Consider the following 12,492-nt stretch of genomic DNA (forward strand, 5'->3'; position numbering starts at 1 on the left):
AGAATTGTATTTTTATGACATGAATAAGTTATGATTAAATATTTTTTTTTAAGTCACAAAATGAAAGCAATTAAATAGCAATTTAATAGATGAATTCACAATTACCAAATTACTGCAAATGCTTTATTTTTAAAGACTCAAATATCAAATTATTAATTTCAAAGAAATATTTTAAATTACTGTTACCAGTTTTAAAAATTGTTTCAATAAGCAAAAATATGTGTTAAAACTAATTAATGAACTGACTTTCTAAGAGATTAGTACCAATGGATTAATAATAAGCAATTCTTAGTGCTTAAAGATAATATTAAAATACAAGAACTTGAAGTTAGTAAAAATATCTCACCAGCATTCCCTAAACAGACCATATGGGGATTGTTCAGAAAATAAAGATTTTTCCATTTCAGCAATTTGTCGACTAGATACTTCTACACTCATCCATTCCTAAAAAAGTGAATGTAGAGCAATACCATTTTTTTATTTATTACTGTGAATGAAATCTAAGAAAATCTTCTCATTATCATTAATTTATGAAGTAAAAAAGTCAACAAAACCATGTGAATTAAAAATATATGGGAAAAGAAGTCTCAAAAATTGAAAGAAAAATATTAAATTTATGTATTTATTGAAGTCATATTCAAAATTTATTAATTAATATGCATTAAATTAAATACATTTGTTTTTCAATCTATAAAAATAAGTAAATGAAACCAGTGGACAGGCTATTTTAAATAGTTACTAATATTTATATTTATACAAACTTGTATATAATTACAATTTAGTACAAAAATAATACATAGATTGTGTATACTTACAATGACAATACATTTGTATAGTAGTATAAGTATTTGTAATATTTTAAAAGAGAATTTCAGATTGATTTCAAAATGTGGTTTCACATTAAATTTAAGTTGATAAATCTTCCATATTCTAATAAGCAGTAATAAAAACAAAGAGCAGATGAAAATTATTTAAAGTGAAACCAAATAAAAATGCTCTTTTTACCTCTTTTGGAATATTACTGAATATTTTCATCAAAGAATCTTCGGTAACATCTTCAGTAAAGCTATCTCCATATTTATCAAAAAGTTCTCCAAGATTATCACGAGTTTTTTCTGTTGCATGTATCAAATCATCAGGAATCCTAAATTAACAACAAATTTAGGGTAATACCAAATGAAACAACATATTAAATTTATGAATAAATAATGCGATTTCAACTGTAGATTGCGTATACTTACCATGACAATAACCTTTGGTTTTGTATGCACTTGTCAATCCATTCACACTTCACAACATCATACATGTCAGTTTTTATTATATTTTTCACTTTAACTGTAGTTTTATCACAGACAACACAGAAAGTATTGTTACCTAAAAGAAAAATATCTTTTAAAAGCCTGTTGCCAGCCAACAAAGCACTTTAATCACTTGAATTGAAATGACGAATTTGGTTTATTATGAACTTTCTAAATTTAACTGAAGAGAAATAGTTGAATTTATCAGAAATTATTGAGATTTGATGCTTTATAAAAAGTTTTATTTGTGTATAGGGAAGTGGGGTTTTTTAATGGGAGGGGGACTATTTCTATATCAATTACTTCTGATTGAAAATAAATTGCAGTTCAAGGGGATAAAGATGTTTTTTATTTACAAACAGGTATTAGTTAAATTATTTACCAATTATTGGAACCTGAACAATATTGCTTGTGACATGATGAATGCCAAAAAAATCAAAACCACAATAACATAAAATAAAAATATGAATATATATATTATATATAGATCTTGTATACAAATTTTTCTTTATGAAAATGATAACACTTGATAAAGTACAAATGATTTAAATCAGCGGGAGTGGTCTCCCGAAAACTTTCTCGCATATTCTTTAATAAATTTGTTATGCCAGAGAATGCATTGTATGACATTGGTGTAAGACAGTTACGAATATTAACTTTTGGCATGAATCTTACTGAATCTAACATGTCATGCTTGGCGAGTTTTTTTGGCAAATAATCCACTGGCATATGGTTAATAGAACCCGAAAATCGAACTGTGTTTTTTTCAACCAAATGAAACAAGAATTTGACACAAAATTACACTTGTAGTAAAATAAATTCCATAACAAATTTGATATTTTTAAGTCATTGCAATTTTGAGCTATCGCATTTATGTTTCTGAAAGTCCAAACCAGCAAACAGCTAGCCCTTTGCTGGATTTGGCTTGAAATCTGATAGGTGTCTATACTACAATTATTAAATACTTGTACCAAATTTTCTATATATTGCCCTCTTCGTTCTATTAGAACAGCCGATTTCCACTGAATAAATTTTATTCATAATGTGAAAGAAATCTACAAATTTGGTATAAAGATTGGATACCAATTTTTAACCATTTAGACAGTTTAACCATTTTTGAGTTACAGACGGACAGACATTTTCCAAAAATGTGTTTCTGAAACTGAGGGAGATCTAAAACATGGACATTCATCAAAACTCTCGAGTTCGAATTTTTTGACGATTACAATACTTAATACTACAAATACAAGAAAGTAGTAACTAAAAATGAAAACACTTAAAAAAGAGACAGAGAATAAAATTAGAAATCTAATGCTACAAATGATACTATTGGAATTTACATTATATAAATATAATTTTCAAGATTTTTGGTTTGTTAATTTGGTCCCCCCCCCCCACTTCCTGCCAAATCAATGGCAAAGTAAAACTTTTCCCTACTCATCTGCATTTATTTTTGTGGGTCAGTGAAGAAAATCTTTCAACTGATCAGGAAAACAAATCACCAGGAAAAAAATTTTAAAATCAATGAAAAACGGTATTTTGTTCACACATGTTTTAAATTAAAATTTCTCGCATAATGATTTAAAAAAATCTCAAAAAGATAATAAAACTTTATTTTGTTTTAAAATTTTTCTAGAAATGTGAAAATTTTCTCCAAATGCAGTAAATTACTTTAGAAGTAGAAAATAAATTTCTTCAGTATAAATACAACCCCCCCCCCCATAATCATTAGAAATGATATTAAGACAAATGGGGATAAAAAAAATATATAAAAAATTTCTACATTAGGATTTGAAATTTGGGCTTTCAGATGCACATTGAGTTATCATGTCTACCTGTCTGTCAAATGTCATTATTGTATGTGTAACAGATTTATTGGGACATTGCAAAAATGCAAGCATTACTTCCTTTTACAATTACAAATACTTCTTTTTATAAATTTATAGATATTAGCAATAGTTCCCATTAAACAAAATAATACAGTAAGAGTTAGAATATATCAGATATAATTCCCAACCTTATTAAAGAAAATTCAGTATTTTTTTTAGAGAATTCAAAAATTATAAAATTGCATAATTTAGGCAAAGATGTATTCTAATTAAAAATATTTCAATATAAATGTTGATGTCAGCTTTTATTTTCTAGTTTGCTAATTCTAGATGCTTAAATGAAGTGCACAAAGGACAACTGTTATGCTTATCTTTCATGCCAAACATTCAAAAGAAAGAGGAATATGAGATTTAGCTTTTACAGCTAATGTATGATGAATGAAGAGATGCTAATTCGACACAAACTACTACATTTCATAAATATACCAATCAGACTTTATCTGAAACAAAATTCAGTAAAAATTATTAATCCCTCAAGAAACTCTTACTTTTGACCAATGATTAGCAGATAAAAGGGGAATATACAAGAAATGAATACAAAACAACAAATCTTTATTTACATTTAAACAATTGAACTGGAAATAGTGTGTCAATAAAACATTCTAAATTTACATTTTGAGTTGTTTCCATTAAAGCCTGAATTCTTTATGCTATTTAATTATGAAAATCTGCATTTTTCTTTACTTTTTGAACTAATTTGTTGATAGACTTCAAACAAATTCCATCCCCCAAAAACTGTTTTGTCCCCCCCCCCTGAAAAAAAAATTGGATGCACATTTCACCTATTTTTCAAGGACCCAATAAATCCTTGATCCCAAATTCAGCAAAATCAAATTCACGCAATTTTCAAGGGCCATGGAAACCTACAGATAGCTACAAAAAATAAGAGCAAAATATCTAGCCTGGAATTTCTTGGGATATATAATTACATATATATGTATTAAATTATAGAGCTTTTTTTATTTATAAAAGAACTTCTGTTTAAATAATTCACTATAATGTTAAGTAATATGTTAATTACATGCTGCATTTAATTTGCACTGTCTTTCACAAATATGCCTAATGAAACATGTCTAAATCTCGCCTCTATTTCTTTAAAGTAAAATAATGTGATATAGAAGAATTTATTTATAATGTGACAGTTGCTGTGATTTATTAATACAAATCATTACTGTCCTCATGAATACAGAATAATAAAATATTGGCTCATTGCTATATTGCAATCGGTGGTAAGAATTGGAATATTTTTTTGTAATATTAATCAAAATCTCATGGTCAGAATAGTGAATAGATCATATTTGATCTATTTACTATACATTTGACCAAACAGACATTAATATGATAATATTTATAGACTGGCAACTGTTATTACATTAGAACATTCATGATGAAAAGAAAATCACAATCAGCTGGAGCTAGAATTATCACATTTGATATGTAATTACGTCTTAGGTGTTCACTAAAAGAGATTTAAAAAATTTTAATCAGATTTTTTTAATTAAAAACTAAATTGAAATTTTAATGTTTTTCTTAACATATCTATAACATATTATTTTTATGAGCACAGCTTTTACATTGCTATAAAATACAAAAATTAAAAAATATATATATATACTAATTTTCAATGGATACTAATTTTTTCAGAAAATATTTTCTGAAATTTTATTAAATAAAAAAAATTATTGCAATTTTACAATAGTTCAAAGAGTTTTAGCTATTGAATTCATTCCCATGTATTATAACAATATTAAGTATTTAAAAAAAATATTTTTAATTTATCACTGCTACATAATTATGAGTAATTTTTAAAAATAAATAAAAAAAATAGATTAACTAAGCCTAAAGCATCGTTACACTATGATATTTTAAACTAAAAATTTGAATTTATATTTTTTAAAAATGGAATCCTAACAGCACAAATTTGTGATTCTTTACTATGAATTATCAGGGTGAATAATTATTAATCATTTCCAGAATAGATGCAATAGATAATTAAACTCAAAGTAGTTATCAAAAAATATTATATAATAATTTTTATTTTATCAGAAAAGGTAAAATTTTTTAATTATATTACCTGGATTTTGCACACATTTTCCACCATGCTGAACAATAAGTTTTTCCATGGCTTGTTTTCTTTCAAGCGAAGCAAAAATAACACATATTTCTTTATCTTTAAAAAGTTCAGAAACCTGTTGAACCAAACAAAGATATTTTGAATAATAATAAAGAACATTTCAACATTTAAGAACTAGCATTAGTTTAAGAGAAATGACAATCTTAAAAGAAACGACAAAATATAAAACCCGTTAATTCGCTTACAATGAAGAAAAAAATTAAAATTCTAAATTGACATCATGCAGTTAGCTACTTACAACAAGAAATATATCCTATAAAGAATACTCAGTAATGGAGGAAAACCAAATACAGAAACATAAAAAAATGGTGTAAAATGTGAGTGGGTAAGAAAAAAGCCATCAATTGGTCAGGTATAGATCTCTCTATATGAAAGTGTGTTTGTTTCCTTATTTATTTGTTTGTTTGAATTATATACAATTTCACATCCTTTTAAAAAAATCGAACAAAATTAGACACATATATATTTTTAGTACTTAGGTGAATTACCTATCCTATGAAAAAATCATTGCATTACCCTAGAGAATGAAATAGGAGTAGGATAATTTAAATTTTTTTTCTCCATAATTTGATATAACTTATTAATGCACAAAATTATTTTTGCACCAATTAAAATTTAAAAAATTAGTATTTTAGTGAAACAAATTTCATTTCTGTATGACCACTTTCATAAGTATAATCAATCTTCCAAAATTAATTTAAACACAATTTGTAACAATTCTTTTCCCCTCATTGAAATATTAATTTTACTGTATGACGTGACAAGAGTGATTCATCTGAAATCTTTAATATTAATTAATTAATATTTTAATTAAAATTGAGGGTTCATTTAATTTTAAATCAATTTTTCAAAATTAATCTAAACAAAAATTGTAACAATTCTTTTTTTCGCAACTGAAATATTAAATTTAAGACATTGTGGTGATGCTTTATACGTCAGATAACAGCTACAAGACAAGAGTAATTACTTTTGTCTTGTGGTCATGTTATGCAGCTACAAACATATGTGTACCAAAAGATGAGACAAGAGCATTGTTTATCTTAAATCATTAATTTTAATTAATGTCCAAATTTGTGTTGAGGGTTCTAAAACATTTTTAAGATGTTGAATATAAGAATTCAAATACTATATGGCATAATAAACTTTTTGTTTTTTTTCCTATGTAAGCAACAAATAAACACAGGTGAAGCAGTTATTAATAATATAAATAAAATCAAACATATAGAATGTAAAACATGCAGGAGATCCATTCTAAATGTGGTATAATAGCTAAATCTTAAAACACTAGAGATATGCATAATTTACAAGTTATATATATATATATATATATATATATATCTTAATTAATCTGAAAACATGATTAACACACACAAAAAGGAAAAAAAATTCTAAGAAGGTATTTACCTTTTGAACAGAGCTTGTATCAGTAGGACGAAAATGAGGTGCGACAGTAGCAGCCTTCTCTTTCGGAATCTTTTGCTTTTTTGGAGAAGGTTCCTCTTCACTAGCAACACTCCTTTTTGTTGCCAATCTACCTTGGGCTAACTTTGAAAATAACATTCATTAACTATAGCTATATAAACTAATGATAAAATTAATCAAAGCAATATTCTAACAAACAGGGTTGAAATCTACTTCAGTGTGCTCCTTAATATTACTAATGATGCCATGTCGCTAAAGTTGGCAAGATGGTTGTCAAGGCAAACCATGCATTGAAAAGTTAAAGTGGAATTACTCTGTTACATTGCTAAGTTATCATATTAGCATCAAGGGGTGTATTCAAGCAGATTTCGACCACATTAATTAAAAGAAAAGCATAAATTTTTAAATACATTTCTAAGATCGTCCAGCTCTATTGTGGTCATACAATCATGCCAAGGCTTGTCATAACGAATTTTTTCAACTCTGGGGAATCGAAGAGTGCAGTTTGTAGCAAAACCTTTGCTTCTAACGATTTCAGATGCTTTTACCTATAAATAAAAGTAGATATTAGATAAATAATTCAAGAACTAAGATCATTCATCAAACAACAAGCATCTCATTCATATAAGTTAAAAAAAAATCTTTTCTATTATGCCTTTTAATAACTAATACTCTTTCAGCATAAATGTAAGATTTTTCATCACACAATTTCAAAACATGCAGTTATATGAACACAAAAATGTTGTGATATAAAAAGATTATGAATTAATAAAAAATATGTATTATATATATATATATATTACATAGCTTATACACATAAGTTACAACTTGTAAATTCAAAATTATGCTTTTGAAATAATTTCATGATTCCAAAAATTAGACATCTTCCAATGCTTTTATTAAAATCGATTAATAATTTTATACCAACAGATGTTTTAAAACATAAGCTTCAGTTATGACCTTTTTGTTGCTTCTGTTGTAATATTATTATATACATGAATCATAAAATATTATAATTATATTATTGCATAATTATAATAAAAGTGGTTCACTAAGATATTCTTTGTCAAATACAATTCAGCATCTCGCTGCTTATGAAATATATGGTAATCAATTATCACTATATGATTTTCATGTTCATAATTAACTACAACCTAGAGTGTTTAGTTCACCATTCAGAATTGAGCCAACAGCCAAATTTCATTACATAACATGCATTTTATAACAGAACTCAATTTTTGAAAAACTGTAGTATTAGAATTTTATTGAGATAATTTTTCAAAAATAGCTACATCTCAAATTGTTTGTTTGAGATATAAACTTATATTGTACAATCATATTTAAGTACAGATAAGACTTTACAGAAACAGTTATCTTTGATCTCAAATAGATGAGCACATTTGCTGAGAGGTAAAAAAGTATGAAAATAAGAGCAAATCACAGAAAAATATCAGGGTCATAATAAACATGACTATATTCAACTTGAGGTAATTTTTTCCTTCTTCCATTATTGACTTATCTTTACTAGCAAGCTATAAAGTAATGAAACATAGACAAATCCAGAAAACCTTGATTCATACCGTCTCCTAATTTAACAAAGAATTTTTTGTGTAACAACAATTTTCTGATGTCACACCCATCAGCTTCTGAAAGTCAGTCTATACATGTTTCTGATAATTTTTAAAAAATAATAAAGCAAGCTTAGGAAATTTGCAATTATTCTAGTAAAGTAATATATATATATATATATATGATTTTTTTTTTAATTACTTGCACTATAACAGATTTTGAAGGTTCAATCCACACATCAGGTTGCTCTTTTCTTCCTCCACCAATTACTAAATAACTTGGGGATTTCTTGGGATTGTAGGGCTGCCAATGATCTCCAAACTTCCCAGAAAGTTCATACAATTCTTTAAATGAATACCCAGAACCGACTTTACTGAAGGAATAAAATTTATTTGGCATGCCATCTATCAAAAGTCAAACAAAGCAAAAGGTTATTATTTGATTTTTGAATTCTTTTAATATTATTAATCTTTATCACTCAAAAAGTTAGTTTGAATAACTTATTTTATATAAAAATGAGATTGAATAAATGGAGAGGAAGTGAAATTGAAAGGGGGGTGGGGGGGCACTAGTCATAAATATAACACATAAAATTACAAAATAATTACATAAGTGTATGTAATATAATTTTTTTGTTATGCTGTAATATTATGTGTTAAGCTAAGAGTTATTGTAAGTCGGAAACCAACAGAGGAAAAATCAATTTCTGTTACTTGGAAGCATCTACAGTAAAAAGGCAATTTGGAGTAATAATATCAGATATGCTGAACAGTGTAGCTTACAATAAATATATATGCAATCCAGAAAATATTAGGCAACAATATTTTTAATTAAAATTTTCCTTTAATTCATTTTTTTAAAAAGATTTCATTTTATTTTTAAATTTTTGGAGGAAAAATTTTCTTTGTGTTCTTCAGACAACATCATTCATAGCACACTTTAAAAGATAATGATAAGAGTACACAAATATAGCAAGATGGGAAGTTCTCAAATTAAATATTTAATTACTTTCTGAATAAAGTTTAACATAGAAATATTCAACAAAAACTTATCCATACAAAATGACATAGCATACCTGTCTGGTCTGGTGAAGCCACCGCAAGTAAAAAATGAGATATAGCAGTGGATCGCCGTCCTTCACCATAGTATCCACCAATGATAAGCAAGTCTAATTCATCCATCAAATTTTCAATATATTCTGGTTTGACTTTCAGCCATCCACATCCTTTTCGCATATTTGGTTTATAAATGGAATCAGGATTTTTCACAACAATACCTTCTAATCTACTGTCTATTGCCTTGTTTAATTCTTCAGTAACTTCATCACTACAAAAACAATAAATACTTTATTCTGTGAGAAAAAAACTAAAGTCAATAGTTAATTTACTCATCGTAATAAAAATTCATATGCAATGCCATCTAACAGTTTGGCAAATATCAGACATCAGAACTGGTGGATTAATGAGAGATGTGTTGGATTTGTTGAGGCTCAGTAAAAAGACACATATATTATAATTGGAATACCTGTGTTCACTATGCAATACATTAGAGATAATTATCTAATAAATAGTAAATATTATAAAAATTATTAAAATATCTGAACAGCAGTTTACTGTTTATATTGTGCTCAGATTCATGAATGATATTTATATAAGATTACTTGTTTTACTTTCCTCTTACATACCTCTTTAATTCACCTAACTGAAAATACAGGACTATAAGTGGGGTTGGATTACAGTAGTGCCAGATTATTGAGAGTATGCTATAATCATGCCATTAAAAAAAAATACCACTTATAAAAAAAATCTCTATTTTGACAGTTGGTGAGGTAAAAGACTATTGAACTACCCATATAAAAAAAATAGAACTTCTTTTATATTTGTCAATGCACAAATCAAAGAAAAGAATTTTCTAAATGGCACTCATGAAAAATATGCAATATCTTTATTGTGACACAAGATAAGAATAATATCAGTGCCACTTTTCATAATAGATATGTAATGTCTCACATTAACATTTTAAAATGTTTCAAATAAGATAATTAAAATGGATTAAAGAAAAGTAAGATTAAACAAAATAAAGATTTAAGTAAAGTAGGATTAAATAAAATAAAGATTTTAGTAAAGTAAGATTAAATAAAATAAAGATTTTAGTAAAGTAAGATTAAATAAAATAAAGATTTTAGTAAAGTAAGATTAAATAAAATAAAGATTTTAGTAAAGTAAGATTAAATAAAATAAAGATTTAAGTAAAGTAAGATTAAATAAAATAAAGATTTAAGTAAAGTAAGATTAAATAAAATAAAGATTTTAGTAAAGTAAGATTAAATAAAATAAAGATTTTAGTAAAGTAAGATTAAATAAAATAAAGATTTTAGTAAAGTAAGATTAAATAAAATAAAGATTTTAGTAAAGTAAGATTAAATAAAATAAAGATTTAAGTAAAGTAAGATTAAATAAAATAAAGATTTTAGTAAAGTAAGATTAAATAAAATAAAGATTTAAGTAAAGTAAGATTAAATAAAATAAAGATTTTAGTAAAGTAAGATTAAATAAAATAAAGATTTTAGTAAAGTAAGATTAAATAAAATAAAGATTTTAGTAAAGTAAGATTAAATAAAATAAAGATTTAAGTAAAGTAGGATTAAATAAAATAAAGATTTTAGTAAAGTAAGATTAAATAAAATAAAGATTTTAGTAAAGTAAGATTAAATAAAATAAAGATTTTAGTAAAGTAAGATTAAATAAAATAAAGATTTTAGTAAAGTAAGATTAAATAAAATAAAGATTTTAGTAAAGTAAGATTAAATAAAATAAAGATTTTAGTAAAGTAAGATTAAATAAAATAAAGATTTAAGTAAAAAATAAGATAGAGCTAATTTAAGTAAAAGTATTCTTTTACTATCTATAAAATATGAACATTATTTTCCATTAAGTTTCAGCTTTAAATAAACAAATCTTTCTTTCACCATTCTAATAAACCTATTAACTCTAGACAAAATAACAGAAATCATATTAAAAAAAATGGAAGAAAGAAATATAGAATTAAAAGCTTTTAAAAGAAACAAAATTGAATATACTTAGTTGAGGCAGTTATCTGTTCAGTGTATCGGATTTTATTTTCAATGGCAGTAAAGGTATTCTTGATGTAACTAATTCTCTCAGTCAAAGGAAGACTGCTCAGTACTTTATCGTTAAGCATCAATATATCAAAAACACAAAAGCAGGGTTCATAATCTCCATCTGGTTCCAGAGCTTGAACATCAGCATTTTCTCCTTTTGAAACTAAAAGAATTTCATATAAATGCCATTAAATATATAATCATTTATATATATATTTATAAAACTGAAAAGAATCAAAAATAAGAATTATTTGTTCCAAATATATGAGACGCAGAGTAAAAAAAATTTTCTTTGTTGAGGGAAAGACATTATTCTAACTATAAATAATAATTTTAAGAAATAGTAATTTCTATGAAAATATTACATCCTATTTAATAATTGCAATATTAGAAATTTCATTAATATTGTATTTTAACAATAATTAAACTTTTGAAATTTAATTGCCTTAAAGTTTAAAAGTATAATGATTATAAAAATAATTATAAATTCACAGTGTAGTGATACTGATGTATAAATATCATTTTTGAACTATAAGAAAATCATTTGACTTTTTAAATTATCTTTAAAGTGAGAGTATCCCTAAGAAATGGATGAAAAGTGGCTTGACTCTGATTAAGCTGGCTTTCACTTTCCTTCAAGGTATAGTAATAAAGACTTGACTGTGCTGCACAAACAAAATAATCATTGTTGATTATTTTGCAACAGTAATTGCATCACGTAAACTAAATTAAATTGTACTTGGAAATTATCATGATCAGGGATTTATCATGGACATCACAAATATATATGAGAAGTGCTCTCAGTCGGTATGCCAAATTTCACTTGCCCTGATGATATAGTAATGGTGATATGATTGTGTTGGCACATATTTGATGACTGGGTGTACTTGTTTGGGAGGGTCTATACAAGAGCCAATGATGGCTTTTCTGGCATCTGGGTCGTAATACAGTTATTTTGCCTTGTACTGCCTTCAGTAGTTTAGAAAGAATAAATAGAATCCATGGCATGGTATTAGATTTTTACCATTTCCCTTTATCATATTTGATTTTAAAAACTGG

General features: G+C 25.7%; 1 protein-coding gene across 3 annotated transcripts in view; it reads right to left on the reverse strand.

Annotated features, from left to right (window-relative positions):
• LOC129976215 (DNA ligase 4-like) overlaps positions 1–12,492 on the reverse strand; it is a 29,070-nt gene that overhangs the window by 1,763 nt on the left and 14,815 nt on the right. For all 3 annotated transcript variants that reach the window (XM_056089667.1, XM_056089668.1, XM_056089666.1), the window contains exons 10-18: positions 11,392–11,596; positions 9,388–9,638; positions 8,514–8,716; positions 7,154–7,291; positions 6,726–6,866; positions 5,262–5,376; positions 1,242–1,374; positions 1,006–1,144; positions 347–444 (exon numbers count right to left, since the gene is read on the reverse strand). In XM_056089667.1, coding sequence (XP_055945642.1) covers positions 347–444; positions 1,006–1,144; positions 1,242–1,374; positions 5,262–5,376; positions 6,726–6,866; positions 7,154–7,291; positions 8,514–8,716; positions 9,388–9,638; positions 11,392–11,596 — 1,423 coding nt within the window. The remainder of the gene's footprint in view (positions 1–346; positions 445–1,005; positions 1,145–1,241; positions 1,375–5,261; positions 5,377–6,725; positions 6,867–7,153; positions 7,292–8,513; positions 8,717–9,387; positions 9,639–11,391; positions 11,597–12,492) is intronic.

The sequence above is a fragment of the Argiope bruennichi genome, chromosome 7 (assembly GCF_947563725.1).
Source record: "Argiope bruennichi chromosome 7, qqArgBrue1.1, whole genome shotgun sequence".
Lineage (NCBI taxonomy): Eukaryota > Metazoa > Arthropoda > Arachnida > Araneae > Araneidae > Argiope > Argiope bruennichi.